Consider the following 20,911-nt stretch of genomic DNA (forward strand, 5'->3'; position numbering starts at 1 on the left):
GCATATTCCTGTGGCGTGAATCAGCATGTTATCTCTTACAGTATGGAAGGGATATGGAAATTGTTGAGCTAGTATTTGTTTTTTTTCAAGAGAGTATCGGCCCATTAATGTTAGAAGTAGCAGTCGGTGCTACAAATACGTGTTAAATGATCCCGGCTGTCATTTCCCACCTGCTGGCCACCATCACCTGTCCTACCCGTGCAATTAGGGCATTCCCTTCCTGTCTTCCTCCCTTTGTTTTGCAAGAGGATTTATTGGGAGCTCTTCAGAAACGTCCGCTTGTTTCGGTGCGCGGGACAGAAGCCGCGGTTTGGGGAGGCGGCCCCTCCTCAGCGTGCCTTGGGCACAGGGACTCCTTTCACTTAGTTTTGTCCGGAGGCCTCCTGCAGGCTCGGCGGAGGGCGGCGGGCGGGCACTCAGCGCGCTGCCGTGAGGCGCTACCGGCTCTCGCCGCTCGTAACGGCGGATCCAGACCGCCGCGCCCGCTGCCTGAGCGGCTCCGCCAGGGGAGCGGGGCACGGCGCCGCGGCCCTTGGCGTGAGGAGAGGCGGGGTGGGAGGCCGGCCTGTTTCGCTCGCAGCTGTTCTTGCTCAGCCTGCCTTCCCGCTTCGGCACGGCGCCGCCAACCCCCGTGCACGGCTCGGCGCCGCCGCCGCGGGCCGCCCCGAGCACCCCCCCCGCTGCCAGCCCCCCCTAACCTGTTACTGTAAGGGCTGCCGGGGAGGGGCGGGGCTGGGCGGAGGGGCTCGCGGCCGCGCCGCCGAGCGCCATTGGCTGCCCAAGCGGCCCTGGTGCCCGCCCCCCTCCGCACACTGTTATGTCTGTGTCTCGGTGTCAATCGGGCGGGCGGTGCGCATGCGCGGCGGGCACTCGCCCAGGCGGCGGGGCTGGCGAGAGCGCTGAGGCCGAGGGCGCCGCGGGCTCGGTGCGGTGCGAGGCGAGGCAAGGCAGCCAGCGAGTCAGCCAGCCAGCCAGCGGGAGCAGCGAGGCAGATGATGTACGCCGCCCGCCCGCCGCTTCTCTGCACGCCCGTCGTCGTCTCCACGTCTTCATGAATTAGCGCTGCGGGTGGGGGCGACGGACCGGAGCGAGCGCCCCAGCAGAACCGGCGCCCCAGGCATGGCCAGCTCGGTGAGTACTGCGCTCCCGCCCCCAAGCCCCCCGCGCTGCCCGGCGCCGCCGGTGCTCGCCGCCGGGAAGGGGTGGCGTGACGGGGGATTTGTCTTCGCCTGCGGCATTCCCTGCCTCCCGCTACCTCCCCGCCGCTTCCGGCATCGGCACGGAGCACGCACGCACCCGCAGCGAGGCGGCGGGTGTCGCCTGAGCCGCTTTCCTGCCGCCGCACCGGGGACACCGAGCGCGGAGGCGCCGGGAAGGGAGGACGGTGCTGACAGCGGCCGCCGGCTGCCCGCGCCCGCAGGACGGCACCGCGGGCCGGTGGCCGCGCCTTCCCGCGTCCTCCCGGCGGCAGCGAGAGCTCCTTACGCCCTCGCCTGCGGGTCCGGCTTTCTGCCGCAGGGTTGCGGTGAAGCCTTTTTGTTTTTGTGCCTCTTGCCGGGTGTGCGGTGCCGTTGTGTCCGTTGTGTCCCTCCTCCGCCTGCGATGGGGCCGGTCCCCCTCGGCTGCCCGCCCGGCCGCGCTGCCTCGGGCGCTCACCGGCGCTCCCCGCCTCTCCCCCCTCAGGGCGCCGTCCAGGTGAAGCTGGAGCTGGGACACCGAGCCCAGGTCAGGAAGAAACCCACCGTGGAGGGCTTCACCCACGACTGGATGGTGTTCGTCAGAGGACCCGAGCACAGCAACATTCAGCACTTCGTGGAGAAAGTCATCTTTCACCTGCACGAGAGCTTCCCCAGGCCTAAAAGAGGTAGGTAGGGCCCGCCGCGGGGCCGGTAGCGGCGGCTCCCTCCAGGCGAGCGGTTCCCGGCCGCCTCGGGGCGGGCACGGCTGACAGCACTGTGCCGGTCTTCGCGCAGAACAAAAGCGGCCGTCGCTGAGGTGATGGGCTGCCGGCGGCCCTTTTCCCGCCCCCCTTGGGGCTGCCCGGTGTCGCGGTGGGGTCCGGTCTCGTTTCTGCCCCCTCCGCGCTCCCGCACTTGCTCCCTCGGGGGTCTCCACTCGGGTCTGGGTCCCGGCTCCTCCCGGTCTCTTAACTTGTCGGTGGCTGTCGCGGTTTAACCTCAGCCGGCAGCTAAGTAGCACGCAGTCGCTTGCTTGCAGCCCCCCCGCAGGGAGGAGAATTGGGGAAGAAAGTAAAACTCATGGGTGCAGCTAAGAACAATTCAATAAATGAAATAAAATATTATAGTAACAATTGTAATGAAAAAGAGAGAGAAATAAAACCCAGAGGGAAAAAAACCCAAGTGGCATACAGTGCAACTGCTCATGACCCGCTTACTGATGCCGTCAGTCCCCCAGCAGCGATATGCAGCGCCGGCCAACTGTGCCCAGTTTCTGTATCGGGCATGGTGTTCTGTGGTGTGGAATCTCCCTTTGGCTAGTTCGGGTCAGCTGTCCTGGCTCTGCTCCGTTGCAGCGTCCTGTGCACCTGCTCACTGGCAGAGCAGGGGAGACTGAAAAGTTCTTCGTTTAGAGTAATCAGTACTTAAGCTGATGGTTTAATTGCTGTGTCCTCCTGCTGAATCTGAAACACAGCATTGTACCAGCTACAGAGAAGAAAATTAACTCTGTCGCAGCTGAAACAAGGACAGTGGCATGGGGCTGACTTATCTCTCAGGGTAGGTCTCCACCAAAGGTTTTTGCTCACGTGTTGCTTTCTTCTGGCTAGTGTTGTTATCTCTCGATGTACTAAGTATCTGCCTGAAAATGTGTTCCTGCCCCAGTTGTGGTACTTGCATTTGGACTCCCCCAGAGCTTTGCTTTCTGCTTTGTTCCATAGTTCATCGTCACGGCTTCACCCCTGCCTGAGTACATGAAAAATTCTTGAGGTGTGTGTGGTGTGTGCATATGCATGTAAGTTGTGGGGGGAGAGGTATAAGAAGCCTTTTGTTTTTGTTTCTGATTTCTGAGCCCTTACTATCCTGGTTATTGTAGTTGGATTAGTAGGGGTAACAGTACAAATATAAGAAGTGAGCAGGTTTATTTGTCTATGCAGACACAATGGTTAGTAGTTATCTTTCATTTGATCTGTAATTTTTATTGGTATCTAGAACTCCTGCAGTTCCTTAAAACAATATCATCATAAATCCTGTCTGCTTAGAGCTAGTGGAGAAAAATTGAATGTTCAGGGAGCAAAAGACAGTTTGTGTTGAGATTTTTTTTTTTTTGTGGTAAGGTAAAAATGTATTTTGATTTAGTTTTTCTCAGTTTGAAGATACCAAGCTGTGACTTTTTTTTTACGTCAAATATTGTTTCTTCTAGAATATTTTCCTTCCCTTAAGCAATGAAGTGTAAGAATTGCAGTATTTTAGCTGCTAAGATTATCTTCTGAAGTATAAGTTATTAATTCCCTTTTACTATCAGAGTATCAATTTTTAGATCTACTGTAAACCAGTGCAGTATTGCACAAATGGTTTTCAGTGTATCACATATAATACTGCAGTATTTCTGATGAATTAAATTGCCCAGATTGTGCTGTGGAGTCTTCTTCGTGTTTTCTTCTATTTCTTGTACAGAAAAAACATAACTTGAAGTAATTTCAAATAGTTTGGCAGAGAAACTCCTGAGAACACATCTGAGTAGCCTAAATAGGTGAGGTAGCATTATGCATATTCAGTGAATTAGATGATCTATTGAAATCAGTGGTAGAAACTACATTTAATACTTTGAAGGGGGTGTTTGTGATGCTTTTATTATCCATACTTTATTTATTTATTGTTGTCTGGCCTCGGGGGACATGGCTGTGCAGCCCAGACCTGGAGGTTGGTTGCTAGGTGTGATGTGGAGCTTGCTAATTTAGGACTTTTGCAAGTGAGAGATGCATGGTTTGCCACTGGGAGTGCTTTGTCTCCAGCTGCTGAGTTTAGTTATGGAGTCATTTATGCCATTGTTTTAAAGTGTTTAGTTTGGGGTTTTATTCGCATGCACCATTTTCATGATGTGGCAACTGCTGGGAAACATGCCAGCTTATGTAGCCTGGGAGGGACTTGTCACACTGTGATTGCCCATGACTTGGACTATGGGAGAGCGCTGCAGCCGCTCCCATCTTGCAGAGTGTAAGCTCAGATGGCGAGCACCCCATTCACTTCTGGGCTTTGCTTAGCCTCCTAAAACTACAGCAATGAAGGAAAAATAGATGGTGAGGAAATGCAGGCCCCTGAAGTCACCGTGGGAGAGATGGGCATTATGCTGCCAAGAGCAATCCATGTATCAATTACCTAGCACTTTTTTCTGTGATTCAGAAGTGTTCAGGAGAGTGGTGGTGATCTGTGCCTTATAAATGGAAACATTTTGTTTGTCTTTCTAATTTACAAATACACTTAATTTTTTTGACAAAAGTAAATGCGCTCTGTAAATCAGTGCTTATAGTTTGACTTCAGATGGCCATCAGGGTGCTGTCTTAAGTGTTGCATATTTAATAAGAATGATATGCTTGCTTGTAGTTGGTCAAACTACCTTGTTTTCCATCACTTCTTCTGAAGTTGCATACTTTATTGGAGATGCTTTGTAAGTTCTCAAACTAATTCTGAGCCATGGGTTTAGCAAGCTGAGGTAGGTGTACAATATTAATCAAGAACAAGTACTAATATACTGACTAGCCATAATAACAGTTCTCTGGTAAGTGTTTTTTTTTTTGTTGGTTTTTTTTTTGTCTCTAGATTCATGCTGTGAATGGCTGCTGTAAAAATGCTTGCTAGGAAAAGTTCAATTCATTAAGTCTATTTATAGAGCTCATGATCAGTTTGAAAATAACGAATGAATAGGCTACCGTGATTATTGTTAGCTCATAATGTGTTTCTGTTGATAGATCACTTTTTATTAGGGGCATAGTCATGCCAAACATCAAGGGGGACAAGGGAGACTAATTATTTTTGGCACATTCATTTTGCAAGTTTATGAGAATAGCTGGATAAACTGCTGGCTACAATTCTGGCTTTGCTTATCTGTTCTGGCTATAGTAGGGATTCTGGTAATTAGTACTGGAGGTTGGTGGTGAGTTTGCAAAGGTGTGTCCAAGTGTTTGCTCTGCTAATAATTGCTGCAGAGCAAGCAGGGTCCTGTACCCTGAAGTTGGCATCGGTTTAGAGATGGCAACATAGCTAGGAACAGCATTCAGTGGAGAGCAGAGCAGGTTGGTTGGTTTGTGTGTATAGATAGGATGGGAAGGTGATGGTGACTAACAGGGGTGTCGAAAAGATAAGGTGACCTAAGAAATAGCCTCCTTCATCTTTCACTGGGCCTCACCTTAAAAACTTGAGCTTGGCAGCGGTTTCATTGTTTTCTGTTTGCTTTATGGTGACGGAGTGTTTCAGTGTATCCTTGCACAGTAGAGCATACAGGCATTCACAGTGGCTGGTTCCCTGTACTTCCTCCCATTTAATAGGCTGCTCCTGCCATCTGACTTCCATGAGTAATTTTATGGGGCTACAGGACTGCTTGTCACATTAAAGTAAGCAGACTCATGCCCAGACTCAGTTTTGAATAGAGTGCAAGACAAATGCTCTCCAAAATCATCATGCAATCAGAAATACGGCTGTTTAGAAAGCCTCGTCTGTTCTATGATGCTGGTGTAAATTGGTTAAGACATGGAGAATTTCTAAGATTCTAGCTTTATTTCAAAGCGTTTGTTGCTTGCCTTTCATTATTAATGTGAAGAAAATAGTGCAGTATTTTTAAAGCATATCTGTGGAACAAGATTTGTCATCAGGTTATGGTTAGTTTTGATCTGCTGCGATACTGCCTCCAAAAGAGGAGCTGATTTATGATTATTATTAGTCTTACAGTATTCCAGCTGAATAAGGAAATAAATCTCTTGTGTTTCAATGACTCATTATTAAGTACATGCAAAAAACTATATTGGAGCTAGCATGGCGTGAGTAGTTAAGTTTCTATTGATCAGTGGTGCATTTTGACAAACTACATTTTTCTTATTAAGAAAGGGATGGGCTAATACTTCCTTGCTAATAATGTAGTAAATATGAAAATAGTGATTTGGACACTGGAATAATGTAATTTGAAAAGTGGGAGGTGTTGCTTTCCTCCGCAGAGCTGAGGAGAACAATGCTTACTGCACCTGGGTTGAAGTTTTAAAATGATATGGCAAAGGATGGAAGTGGAACTGCTCGTTATTCTGCTATAGGATGGATCAAACTGTAACTTTCTTCAAGGAAGTCCACATTTCCAGTATTGGTTGTTTTTGTTAAGGCTGTGTGTTAGTGCGGCATGAGACTTCAGTAGACCAGAACATTTTGACATAGACTTAGCTACTGTAAAAGCTGCCGATGAATTCTTCCTAGTAAACACATTCTTTATTTTCTCATATGAAAGCTTTTCCCATTTTGTTCCCACAATTCAACTAGGCGATATTTCTGAATAGTCTTCCTTAGAAAAGTCACAAAATCTCTTCGGAATCCATTGTGTTGTAGGAATCCAGTAAGGAGGAAGAAACTCTGAAAGATGCAGTCCCCATTATCACTGGCATTTTTTTACTGTTTGTTTTTTAAGATAACCTTGTCCCAGAGGCCATGGTATTTTGGGCCATGGCAAGGTAAGAATATTTTGGCATGGGAAGTGTGGTGTGGAGGTCAGCAGTGGTGTGGGTTGTGCCCTTCCTGGTGTGCTCAGTGTACAGCAGTTGCAGAGTAGAAACAGCATTAAGACCATCCTTCAGTTTGCTTATAAGCTCTTCTTGGGAAAACATATTTGTAGATAAACCCTAATATAGCATGCAGAATTTTATTTAAAGGGTAAACTTCTTGATTTAGGGAAAAAAGTCATGGCTTTTTTGTGCCCTATACACTGCCTTGAAATGAAAAAATGCCAATCAAATTCTGCTTTTGTGCGTTTGGATTCATTATGCAAAAACTGAACTAAATTGATTGCATCAATTGCTTAACTTGTGATGATCAGATTGGTGCAGCTTCCAGATGTAGATAGGTTCCTCCGTGGAGATGTTTGGCCTGCTGCTTTAAAGGGATGTTTAAATTTAGACAATTTTTTGTAGTGACAATTTAATCCTTTTGTGAAAGCATATCTCATTCTATATTCTGAAATAATCTCTAGTGATTTGTATTTTGGCTGTGAAAATGCTTCATGAAGCTCCCTAAAATATTGATAATATGCTGGCCATGAGAATGAAATGTCTTAGAACAAACTTTAATTAGAAGGAATGATGCAGTTCTTCCCTGGTTACTGTGTGGTGTTTTTTTGTTTATTTATTTATTTTGATTTGCTTTCAAATTTTGTGTTAGGGGGCACATTAGTGGAAGAGAAGTGAAAGAAGATCCTTAATCTTTCCTTCCTTTCCTAGCCCCATTTTATTAATGTCTTGACCACACTGCAAATATTTCTGCCTTTAGTAGCTTGTATATTGTCTTGTAAAATTTTGGAGAAAATGGCTGAACAATATTATCTCAATGTTCTTGATTAGGTAGGGGTTTTTATTATTTTGCTGACTTTTAAATACTAAGTGTAAAGGGGAAAAAAAAAGTCTCTCCCTGCTCCATTTAAAGTCAGTGAGAGACTTCACTATTAATTTTAGTAAATTGAGTGGTGTGAAGGACCCACAAGCAGGTTCTTACCATGACTTTGAGTTTTACTTTTGTACCAACTAGTGCAGGTCGATGGTCAAGATCACTAAACAGGCAGTCAGTTTTCTGTTGAATATTTTGGTAGGATATTTAGCTACACTTGTAAGAACTTAGGTGTTTTGTTTGTTTAGATTTTTTTTTTTCTCCCTTTTACATTTTGCCTAAGCCTAACCCTCTAGGTATGATAGGCATGTGGGAATTTCTTTTTCTATCGGTCTTACAGATACAGGCTTGGTACTGCGGCTTTTAGGGCAGGTGCTGCTACTTCAGTTGCAAAATTGTGTTGTTATTGGGAATGGATTTGCTTCTCGGTGGATTTCAGCTATGGCCAAATGAAACTCCTGATGTCTAGCGAATGTAATTTCATTTGTTTAACAGAAACTCTTGGGGCTTTGTGTTGCTACTAGTTTAAGAAGAGGCTGAATAGCTTTGAGAGTACATGGAAAGTGCACTTCAAAACACCTAATTCAGCCCAGTGCAAATCACAAGGGCATCTCACAGCTGTCTTTTTCAAAGAGAGTTAGAAGAGTTGAATATAGAGAAGCTATCAAGTTTCATTTTTACATGAGTGGCGTCAGTAAATAAGTGGTGGCTTTGGTAAGATGCTGCCTGTATAGGAAGACCTGTTTCTAATAATTTCCCTTCCCTGGTACATGTCTAAAAACGATGACATGCAATGCCAATGCTTATGCTTTATTTTGAAGTGTACAGTGTAATAAGGACTTGATTCCTAGATTGGGCAGTTGTCATGGTTTAACCCCAGCCACTGACTAAGCCTCACACAGCCACTCGCTCACTGGCCCCCCACAGTGGGATGGGCGAGAGGATCAGAAGGGTAAAATTGAGAAAACTTGTGGGCTGAGATAAAGACAGTTTAACAAGAAAAGCAAAAGCTGCGCACATGAGCAAAGCAAGGAATTAATTCACCACTTCCCATGGGCAGGCAGGTGTCCAGCCATCTCCGGGAGATCACGTGTAGTGGTTACTTGGGAAGACAAATGGTATAAATCCAAATGTCTCACCTTCCTCCTTCTCACCTCACCTCCCAGATTTATATGCTGCACATGGTGTTCCACGGCTTGGAGTATTTGGTTGGTTGGGGCCAGCTGTCTTGGCTGTGTCCCCTCCCAGTCTCTTGTGCCCTTCCAGCCCTCTGGCTGGCAGGGCCTGAGAAAATGAAAGGTCCTTAACTTTAGTATAAACATTACCCAGGAACAACTAAAATCATCCGTGTGGCATCAACATTGTTCTCACACCAAATCCAAAACACAGCACTGCACCAGCTACTCAGAGGGAAATTAACTCTATCCCAGCTGAAATCAGGACAGCAGTACACATCTGGTTTACAAGTACACAAATCTGATGATCCCTCTTCACAGCAGTGATTTGCTGTCTGCGAAGACTTGCATTGTATTCAACTGAAATGAAATTAAATGCAGACTGAAGTGTAACAATGGGCGCAGAGCACTTGCTCAAGGTACGTGACTGTACAGTCTGTAAGTACCTCAGTGTGACAGGACATCTGACTAGCAATGCTGCTACATCCTCCAGTGTCATGAACTTACAGATTTTAAAGTTTACCTGCACATTTTTTTTGTGTGATTTATTTGTGTGGCTTGTGTTCAGTGTGTGCTTTTTTCATTCTTCTGCATGGGATGTCTAGTTTCTGCTAGGTTTCTTCCCCCTGCCAGTATATTTCTGCAAGGGTAAATGATGATTTGTCTGAACAGCCAGTCAGTTCTGACTGTAATTTCTTAACTCTTAAAAAGAAGCCAGGTTATTTATTTCACATTAAGTTAGCTTTAAATAGCATTTAATTGCTGATGCAGTATTTTTAGTTCTTAGAAGCTAGGGCTACATCTATCTAAAGCTACATTATTTATACTCTGTGCTTACAAATCTTCTGGATTTTAGATGGTAGGAAATGAAATGTAGTTTCAGGGCTATCATATGCAAGATTTTTGGCTAGCCGTAGAAGAAAACTCACTTGAAGTACAGGAAACCAGATTGTTGTGTGTAAGATCAGCTCTATCATTTTAGTAAGATGAGAGGGAAGATACCTCAGAATGTTTAAATCAGTAGACAGTCAAATTTATTAGCATTTATTGGAGAAAATGAAAACAGCTGTATTGTTTGATTGCTTTTTATTATTATTACTCTATTCTGTGCAGTCTTTATCCTTGTAAGAAATTTCTAAACAACATTGTTTACTGTTACAGGTTAGACAGTCTCAACTGGAGATAAAGTACGTTTAAGATTCTTCAGTGCTGTATTAGTAAACTGTAAAGTCTTGGAAAATGGTGTAGTTCAAGGTGTGAAGGCTGTTCTCATAACAGTGCAGTGCAGTATGGTTAGGGTTTTTTTTGGTGTGTTGTTGGGTTTGGGGATTTTTTGTTTGTTTTTTAAATTCAGGTTTAGGGGACGTTGGAGAGGGTTATTCTGTCCCTGGTTCTAGTAGAATCAGTGGAAAAGATTGACAGCTTGATCGCTGCAACCTGTAAAGCCTGTTGATAATGCTTTTGATAGGTGGGGAAAGCACAGATTAATTTACAAAAGTTTGATCTGGAATGAAGTCTGTAGGCTGCTGCAGTTCAACTACATTAATTTTTGTGAGATTCTTATGATGGATGCCTGCACTTTAAACCAGCAGAACTTAGTTCAAACTAAGTGGCATCATTCTGTTCTTTCCTTCCAGGTAGTGATTGATAGGCAAATATGAAAACAAAGGAACAGTCAAATTCTAGCACTTCTATGTGTTTGTGTGAAAATTAGTTTCTTATCTTGTCACAAAAACACTTAGCTTCTAGTTAAAAATGTTTGGGTTTTGTATGACTGTTGGCTTTTTTGCTATGGTTTCTAGTGTATATAAAGGGGAGGAAGAACAGACTGGTATTTAGAAACCTTTGTATGCTGACTTAAATCTCTGTATGGCTATTTAATTTATAATTAATGTGTTATACTGTCTACTATTAAAGGATAGAGCTAAAATACAGATTTTTTTGCAATGTAGAAAATAATTTTGAAAATGTACACTGCTGGATAAAACCTGTTGTTCAGTACCTGTTAAAAAAATTGTTGACTTCTTTCTGGAGAGCTATTTACTTAATATTAGTGGATAATATTCTGTTACCACTAGGCAGAGTCAGCCATCAGAGAGTTTATCATCACTGTCCTTGTGATGGTGCTCCTAGGCAGAGCATCTGTGCTCAACTGTCTCCCTTGCTTGCCAGCTACCGGCTGTATGCCATTAATCCCATGCTGGGTTCCTGCACTGGCTCTGGCTTGGGCTCTCTTTGAGGACTTCAGGTTTGTTCCTTTGAGCCATCTGCACAAGCCCAGTGGTGCTGGATTCATTTGATTTTAAAATTTGTGGCATGCTGTGGCAACAGAGATCTCAGCAGCTGTAACATCAAGTAAATGATAGATCAAATATCTTTTTTCTTTTTTTAAGTATGGTTTAGATCTGTTCTCAGCAGCTGTTGCGTATGAATTGCCTTTGTATGGTCCCAGTAACTTGTCCATAATTATGTGTAAAAAAGCATACAGTAGGATATATGTATTTTTCATATGGAAGCTTGCTCGTGAGGGCAAATACCAAGATAGGTATTTCTGGTTTTAGATGGTTATGATGGCAGAGATTATAGTGCAAACTGCATTATTATACACAACGACAACAACAAAAAGCATAGCTGAGCAAGAAATGCGAGATGGATTGATTTTGCTGATGAATGTTAGGATACTGAGTGGTTTGTAGTAAGTCTAAATTTACTATTTGTGCCTACCTTTCTAAAGCTTGTACATAAAAAAACTCCATCAGGCTCAATGAGACACTAATAATTTTGCTTGTCCTAGATAGAAGTAATGTGAACATAACATAGTCTTGAAAGAGCAGTTGGCAGACAAGGTGTTCTGCATTTGTAGGATTGTAAGGGAAATAGAGGACTGACTTTGTATACTTGTAGGAAGACATTATTTTACCTTTCATGTGCTAATTTAATTTTAAAGGGCAAGTGATCCTGAAAGGAATAGTGCTGAGATTCAATTGAGACAAACTACTTGATGCTGTGAGCCTGGAGGTGAGCAACCGTGGTGTTTTCCATGTGTGGGGGGGAAGAAGGGCACTTCCAAAAACACTTGCTGTTAGTCAGAACAGCCTTTCTGGTAGTGGAGGGCAGAAGTTTTCTTGAGGCATTCTCATTGAGAAGTATTAAATGGGTAAATAGCGTTTGAATTCCTTCTGTGATCCAGCATCAGGCTCTATAAATGACAGTAAAAAATATTTGCCTATTTCATCTTATACAATGCAAATTCCTAGTGAATATTTTATTGAAGCGCTTGGTAAAACCATTTACAGGATGGTTGTTTTTAAGTTGTCACAGCACTAATGTCATGCTTTACTGAAAAGCAGGAGAGGTGGATTGAACTTAATTTTATGTATTCTGAACATAGAGATGCACAGGTCTGGCATAACGTTCAAAGGTAGCTTTTTTAACTGGGATACTGCCTGGTGATTTTTTTGTGGAGTGTTTTTTTTCTTTCATTTCTTTTTTTTTCCTCCTTATTTTGCTTGCCCAACGTGGAGGTACACAGTATTTCTGGACACACTTGATGACTCAAAATGATTTAATGTTACTGCAAGGGTAGATAAAACTGTGTGAAAGAGAAATATACTGAAATGTGTATGTCATATTAGTGGGACAGAAATCACTCAGATCTGTTTTTATGAAAAGATCTAAATGAAAATAAATTTTTGGGAACTATTCCAAAGTATTTCTTTAAATACCTCTAAAAGTATAAAAATGAAGATGTTTCACTTCTGAAAGAACAGCATGTCCTTGTGCTATTTTTTGAGGCAATGTTGGTATGTTTTGCCTCTCTGACAAGGTAAATTTCTACTTGGGTAATAAATAGATGCTAATAAGCACAGAGTTGGTTTTTTTTAGCCAGATCCAATGCCCAGCCTTTCCCAGCCAATATCCAGTTGCTGTCTTTCATTAGGGGACGGCTTAGAAACTGGAGGTACTGCTCAGGATGGAGGACCTGCACCCAATACACACTCGCTTGCCATGTTCTGAGCTTTCCCAGGGCTTGGAGGCTTTGTTTTGCTGAGCACTGACTGAACTCACACCAGGCTTCAGACACTGGCTCCTGTGTGCCACAGGCAATGTGTGAGAGATTATCCAGCAACCTGCTTTCTGATGGATGGGCTGGCAGGGAGGCAGAGGTGGATATCTGCTGCCAGCAGATAAACACACATGAGATCTGCACTGGAGTTTTTAAGAAATGGTGAGGAGGGCTGTGGAAATGTTTTGGTGCATTTGAAGACTTGACTGCTGAAAGCATTTATGCAAATTGTTCCCAAAATTTAGTAGCTAGCCAGAGGATGGAAGTACAGTTGTACTTGTGTAGTTAACTGGCTTTGCACAAAATAAAAATAAACCCCAACAGGTAATCTTCAGTCATCTCAAAAATAGTGAGCAAGGAATAAAGACAGAATCTAATGGTGAGAGTAGTATCTGGAAAGGACATACATATGGTCTGAGAGGGGAAAAAAAACCAAAAAATGTATTTTGTAACCATACCATTCTGCTTAGCTTTTTGTTTAAAATAACATCTTAAATTTCTTTGTGTGCTACACTAGATTCAAACTGCTTGTGAATTCCTCTTTGATATGTGAAAGTTCCTCATCTGTTTTGATGCAGCTACTGTTAAGGTTATGCCTCTTTGAGCTGCAAAGGTTTTCTCTCATCTGTGATATAATTCCTGCACTATTAAGACTTAAAAGCTTTTTGACACTGAAGTTGTTACTTCTTTGTCTGGCTGTCACTAGTTTGTGAAGTGTGTGGTTACTGTGAGTCTGTTAGTATTGTAAATGCTCCTGTTTGTATCTAGCAAATACTCCAGAACATAAAATCAAACTTCTTAAATTTGGTGCGGCTTTTTTTGTCCCTTTCATTTGAGCTATGTTTTAGCCCAACTCTGCAGAATATTGCTCTAATGTCTTCTCATCAAAAAGTATTTTACCCATAACAGATAGCCTACACAGTAATTCATTACAGTTAGGTTAATAGAAACAGCAATACGGTAATACAATTGCACGTCCTTATCTGAAAGCTAGGGATACTTTAGGAAGTTTCACTGGACTGTAAATATTTTAAGATTGGTCTTTGTGTGAGAACTGGTGTACTCTCTTGCTTAATATAAAGGCAACTGGAACACATAAATATGTTCTCTATCTTGTGGTCTTAGCCTCTTCTGTCTCCTCCATGAAAGCGTGGGGGCATAGTAGCCTTCAAACCAGACTCTGTATTTACCTAGCATACTTTCTTACAAGGATATTGGCTTTTGTTACTCTTCAGTACTGTCATCTCAATGATCTTCCCTAGATACTTTTTGTTTTTAAGGAAGCTACTTAGAGCTGACTGTTACAAATGCTGTAGGGTATTCCTGTGTAAATTACTTTGAAGCAACTCCATCCAGGTTGTTTGGGTGCCTTGGCAGTCCTGTGCAAATACACCAAGACCAAACCTTGAACCTAAATGGAGTAAGGTACCCCCCAAACAGTACAACCCCTCAGTTTGCTTCCGCAGGCACTGCTGTGCTGTGCAAGCACTGCACTTCCAGTGAGTGGCTGGCAGTGCTGCCAGTCACTCTGGCCATCCTTAAGGCCGTAGAGGCGGTACTGAAAAAGGCTCTCATGGTGCTGTGTCTTGAAGTAGAACCTACTTTGGTCCTGGGGTGATTAACTCCCGGGAAGCAGCAGTGACCTGTGGTCTTCAGGCTGGACCCAGGTGGGCAGATTGTTCTGTGTGAATCCAGTTACAACACCTAGGAGCAAAGACCCAATCATTTCAATCATCAAAGAGAGTAAACTTAAGAAACCCACCACAAACAAAAACATGTAGGTGCATGTGCACACACTCACACACTTTACAAATACTGACTGTTCCATAGACATGGAACACTGTTTCTGTGTGGATTCTGTAGCTGTCCAGCATTTTAAGTTGAGGTGATGTACCTACACCTGCTGTGTTTGAAATCCTGTGCTTTAGAAAACAGAAAGTCTTTGTTGGATGTTGCACTTAATCAAAGGCTGTTCTTAAAATTGTAGTCATAAATTATTTTTAGTATTTGCTTTGGGCTTTATTGTTCAATGTTGACTCATCCCACAGCAGAAAGTTTATTTTTCACTTACAAAATTATTTCCAAACAAACTGAATGTCTTCACTGAGTGTACATGAGAATAGAAGTTACTATTTGACAAAGTAAATTTTGTCAAATACACTGTGAATTATTTGTTTTCATTATCCTTTCTATTGCCTGGAAACTAAATAGAAACGAACTGGTTTCTATGAAGCAGATCTACATTAGGTGACTTCCTTCAATTTTTGATATAGTAAAGGCAAAGTTAAACAACCACTGTAGGTCTTGCAGGTTTGCTAACATAAGTTTAGTTGTACTGGTCTACTGATCTTAGTCTGCAGGGATATTTCCTTACATTTCTGTCTTAATGCCTGAACTGCAATTTTACAGGAATTGAAATACTAATAAATTACTTCTAGATTGACATTTTAAGTGAACAGTCAAAAGTATCTATGTTTCAGGTGGAATATTTAAATGGTTTTGGTGGGCTTTTTTTTTTGTTGTTAGCAGCTTAAATCTGGGAATTTGTCAGTTTGTGTGTCCAGACAACGGAAAATTTTACATTTTGTTTTCTGTTTCTTCCTTTGTGGTCTGTCCTGAAGTGTAGAGAACAGTAATTTCTTGATTAAAATCTAAAGTAACCTCTGGTTGTTCAATGCATCTTTAATGAAATATTTGATATGTAAATATTAAGTTAAGCTATGTAGCTAGCATGTAGCTTGTAAATGTGTTTGTATGTATTGTAATTTTAGAGGTATAACCAGCTTTTTTTTTTTTTACTTTAACAGTAGATTTTGAAATCTAATGCAATGATTAGCTCAGTATGTTTGCCTTGAGGCTTCAGTAACTTAATATAAACTCTGAAAAATTCTGGAACATTCTTTATTTGAAAATGAAACTATTCAATAAAAGAAAACTGGTATCTGTATCTTTGTATGAAAAACAGTGAAGCCCATAAGGGTGGTTAAGGCTAACATGCAGTCAGGTACTGAAGATAAGGCTTTTTCCTTCTCCCTGCTCTCCCTAGAGGGTTTTTTTCTTTCATACACTTTCTGCAGCCTGTTGTACTGTACATTAATCTTATATAACTGGTCTTTAAACTGTATGTATAATAGTTTTGCAAAGCCAGTGTTGGGGCCCAATGTTTAACTGCAAATTAGGACTAGAGTATAAGTACAAAATGCCTTCCAGCCGTGGTCAGGTATGGGATTAAAAGTTTTTTTCAATTTTTTCTTGTCAAAGTTAAGAACAGTGGACTTCATAAAAAGTGTGCAAGATTTTAAATGAGAAACATGTTTCTTCAAAAGTGCTACCGAAGAATGGGAAGAGGGGGTGAATCAGGAAAAGGCTTAGGTTAAAGGTTACTCTAATTTTAAAAAATTTTTGACTGATTCTTTTCCTTGCTAGAGATCACCAGGTTGATGCCTGGTTCTAAAAGGAAGGATTTAAAATTAGCATTGTGATAAACAAGCCTGTAACTTTATGTGGCACCTCTAGAGCATGTGAGTTCATTCTGTGAAGAGAAAAAATGGACATGTGGGCATGCACATCGTTTATACATAGGGTAACTCTAGAATAGAGAGTTCATGATTCTAATTTAATATTGACTGTGTGTGTTTGTGTGTGCCTGCTCATGGTAGGAATTACTGGCAAAATTTTCTTCAGCCTTCCACCAAAAAACATCCGGCACTTGAAATGAGCAAAGAGTTTAAAGGTGTTTTGGATTTTTTGTGTCTTTCAACCATTGCATATTATATTAGACTGATAGTTTTCCTTGGCTGACAGGGAGTTTTCTTTCGTACAAAGAAATACAGTCATCAGTCTTCAATTTTTTCAGTTTCACCTCTCAAATTCCAGGTCACTAAAGAGGCAAAAGCATTGCTGGTGTTATTTGAAGGGGTTATAGTGTCATCCCCTTGCCTCTCTTGAGTTGTATCATGGATATCAGAAACCACATTGGTACAGCAAGAGCTATCTTCCCCTGCTTACGTGAGGCGAGGACCCTTTCATAATATAAATAATAACACAGAGATAAAATGTAGCTATATAAATCCCCAGGCACCTGTGATAGTTGACTTTCAGTGTATTTGTAATTTGTTGCTGGCAATATCAGTTCCCTTAAAGCAAAAGATACTGTCTTTGCTGCTTCTGCATGCTTGGGCAGTTTCACAATTTCCTTTTACTATTTATGATTATTTCCCACCCCTTTCTTTGCTATCCATACAAGAAGGGGAGAGAGCTGAACAATTAAGCAGGAGAATGTGCTTCTCAACTTGCAGTAAGTATTGGGGGATCAGAGGCAGGTGTAGTATGCTCCCTCCCCTGCTTTCTGAAGTTGCCTGTATCTCTGCCTTCTGTGAAGCAGTGTTGATTTAAACTGTTGCTGTATCTTACTTGTTCATGTTTGTGCTAAATCACTTTCCTTTCAAACATGGTCATCCCAGTGCTAAGATTTTGGTGTGTTCAAGTTTGAACATGTGGGAATTGAAATGCTTTTATTTCCTCTCTGTCTTCTGGAAATTAGATTTTTAGCATTGCCATAAGATGGCTTTGAAGCCCTACAGCCAAGCTAGGATATCAAAGGGCTACAGGAATTCAGCCATAATTGTTTTATGGCTTGCCAGAAATCAGACCTATTTGTATAGGTAGCATAGAAAAGAGCTGTGATTTGACAATTTGGTGCCATTTATATCCACCATAAAAATAATGAAAAAGTTAAAGGGGTATTTTGGAAGCAGGAACTAAGCTGTAAATACAAATTGCTTTTGCATTTTCTTAAAGAAACAAAAAGGAAACAGGTTTTAGGAAGCTTTTTATTGAAGCAAAGTTAACAAGGACCCTGTCTACTTCTAAGGATATTTAATACTGCACTTGCACTGTCTAATAGCACATTTATTTGTTCCTTTAGTACAAGATCACATTGTCCAAAATATACAGATTAAAAAGGACTTAATTACTAATAACTCGGAAGGGAAATTAATGCAAACTTATGCAGCAGGATGAGTAAATAGTCCAAGTGACCTCACTTCTGGAAAACTGGAAATACTTCTTTTTTCTGTTGTGAGTATATGCATGATGCCCTTGCTGTCTTCTGGAAGTCTTAGTCCAAATTACTTGTCCAGGTACCATTTATGACTGAATAGTTAAGTGTGCAGGCGTGAAACTCTAATAGGATACTTTCTCAGCGGCCTGGAGAAGCTATTTTGGAAATGTGTTGGCAATCTTATTTGAAAACCTGGGATTAGGAAGCACTGGATCCCTACAAAGGAGTTTTAGGGTGTTTTGCTTTCCATTATGTTGATAAGCATCTGGTCACAGTAACTTAATTGCATCTACCTTGCCTTTCACTTGGCTGTACAGAGTACTCTGAACATGCAAGTATGTTTGAGGGGTTATTCCAGTGCACTGTGTAGAGGAGCGATGTAAGGAAGAAGTGTTCTGTGAGATACTGTTCAGTGGCATGCAGTAATAGCAAGGGCTGGAAGATCATGTTTTCTTAAATAAAAGAAGCATTTAAAGAGATTTGACTTGGCATCAGCACAAATACCAGGTCAGAGAACCTGTCACCATGTCTCCTTACATGTCTAAAGAGATGTGGAAGGCAAGTCAGTTGTTAAAGTACAAAAACCTAGTTGCTAACTGATGAAAATCCCTGTATTTAACGATTACAGGGGCATCAAGGTGTTAGTGTTCCATCCAAGTGAGGACTGTTAAGGTGGTTAGTGTTTAGCTGGCAGTAGCCTGTGCTCTGTAAGCAGAGCAGAGCATGTTCAAGGTGGTGAAAAGAAGCACTCCAAATTAGTAATGGCAATTTGAGGCCTGGAGAAATGAGTGAATCAGTATGCCACACTGAGCATAGCAGAGGCTAGAATTTCCACTCCAGCACTCTTCCTTTTGTTGATGTTGGTGAGCCTGCTGACATCCAAGCTATTTTTATGATTAGGCATACCTTATTTCTTTGTCCCCGATCCCTTTCTGGTTCTTGAAAGCACTGATGTTTCTTGGAGTGTTAATATCATTTACACAAGCAATGAAACTTGTATTTGCTGTTGGGCTTCACTTAATGTGTGAACAAGGTTTGGCACCTCTAATACTGGCCTGCCCTGTGAGAAAGAAGGAGATTTTTATCTCAAGAAATAGTGTCGTTCTTCCTGCTGCCAGTGGCACTCCTGTCACTAAAAAGAGTGGTTTCTTCATTAATATCTCATCTATCTCTGTCTTTTGGTACCTGAAGAAGATTGAACTGTGGGATTTGTCTTAAATTCATTAGTTCTAGATTTATTGATTTAAAGCTGTTCACTCTTAGTGGCTTTTAGGCTGACTGGTTATACCCTTAGTTGGTTTCCAGCTTTCACATCGTTTTGACATTCATCTGTTGAAGATGGAAGAAACACTTTTAAGATTTGTAGTTGAGCTTGTTGTATAGATTGTGGGTTTTTTTTTTCAATAATGAAGCCTTGCTTTGAAGACATAGCTATTTCTTCTCAGTTTATGGTGTTTTGTTTGAATGTTGCCTCCTGACTTGAGTTGTCTTGCTAATATCTGTGATTTGGCCTGGCTAGTAAATATCTTCCCTCTGACAAAGCAGTGCTTGGGTTTCAATTCTTGGCCTTCTCACATTTTCCAACAATGTCCTTGGTGGGGTAGGATTATTCAGTTATTCAAGCAGGTGAGGATTTGGATTCTGTGAACTTTGTATGGCATTGAGTGCTTATCCCATTTTTAAAAGATTTGCTGGAAATGGAAACCATACAGTTGATCCAAGACGAAGGCCAAATAGCTGGTGATTTCTATGCAATAAGATGTGAGCAATTGCAAAACCTACTATATAGCTTGAAATTGTACCATGATTGCTATTCAGACTGTGTCTGCAAAGGGTTAGCACTTCAAACAACCTTGGTACAGCTTGGCAAACTGGTTGATCATTTGATCATTGTGTAGCTTAAGTTGTTTCTATTTCTCATCTCATTGACATTGTAAATTGATAAGTCTTTCAGTTGTGGAGCAATGAAAGAGTGGAGACTTTGGTTGTATCTCAAGAAGCTTTCAAACCCGTGGCACACTACGGTCAACTGGCATATGAAGGTGGACTCTCACGGCTATAGCCATTTGACTTTCGGCAAGCTCCTAGTAATGAGTATGTTTGAGAATTTATTTGCATCGTGTCCTGAAACAGAATTCAGTTAAAGGTGATGTAGTTCATTGTGAGTTGTGGGCATCTCTGACCTGCAGCAAGTTCACTGGAGAAGAGGAGGTGCATCTTCTGCTCTGTGTGCTTGTGTGGTCTTATGTGTTTGCAGTTTTCTCTCTTTTCTCTTTGTGTAAAAAGTGGCCAAGGAACTGTACGCAGCATGTGTTACGTGAAGCCTTTGTGAATTTTCCGTTCCATATTGTCCTCATTCTGAGCTTCAAAACCATCAATAATATGGCATTTCTGTTTATCTTGTCTCTGTGCACTAGTTGAGGCACCCAGAGGAGCTTATTTTCTGTTTGCTGGTATGTGTTACCCTGCAGTTGTACATGCAGTGTAGTTCTTGGGGAGGTATCAGAAGTGTATCAGTTGTTGTGATCTCTAGGAATGCTTGAGAAGCTTTAAATGGTAATAGATCCTTACAAGAGGTCTTGTTTATACCACTCCTTTTAACATCCTGCTGCTATGTTGTCATTTCCTTTGTAAAGCTTATAGCAAAAAGAAACATGATGCCTTTTAAACATCTATAAAACAGGATGTCTAGCTACAGAAAGTGAATTTGCAGCTTGTGAGCTTTTCTACTAAGCCGAAGTTCTGTATGGCTAATCTTAACTGTGCCTTAGTTAAGGCTGAAGGTAAGCTCTTCTGGAGTTGCTTAGTACCTAACGTAAATAGTTTGTTCTCCTCTTCCTCTTTCTCAAGGACTGCTTTCCCAGTTCCGAGATAACTATCTTTAATCTTGGAGTTCTGGTGAATACAATTAGATTCATAGAGACGACAAACAACTTAGTAGTTACATAGTTATGCCTTAATAGATCTAGGCACAGCCTGCTGCCTAAATGGGTGGCTTCATGTCTCCTTCTGTGTGTGT

At 42.0% G+C, this 20,911-nt stretch overlaps 1 protein-coding gene across 2 annotated transcripts in view; it reads left to right on the plus strand.

Moving 5' to 3' along the window:
• The first annotated feature begins 856 nt into the window (after nt 1–856).
• MLLT3 (MLLT3 super elongation complex subunit) overlaps nt 857–20,911 on the plus strand; it is a 136,114-nt gene continuing 116,059 nt past the window's right edge. For both annotated transcript variants that reach the window (XM_040580302.1, XM_040580303.1), the window contains exons 1-2: nt 857–1,131; nt 1,684–1,864. In XM_040580302.1, coding sequence (XP_040436236.1) covers nt 1,120–1,131; nt 1,684–1,864 — 193 coding nt within the window. In that variant the 5' untranslated portion in view covers nt 857–1,119. The remainder of the gene's footprint in view (nt 1,132–1,683; nt 1,865–20,911) is intronic.

This window comes from Falco naumanni, chromosome Z, assembly GCF_017639655.2.
Source record: "Falco naumanni isolate bFalNau1 chromosome Z, bFalNau1.pat, whole genome shotgun sequence".
NCBI classification, from domain to species: Eukaryota; Metazoa; Chordata; class Aves; order Falconiformes; family Falconidae; genus Falco; species Falco naumanni.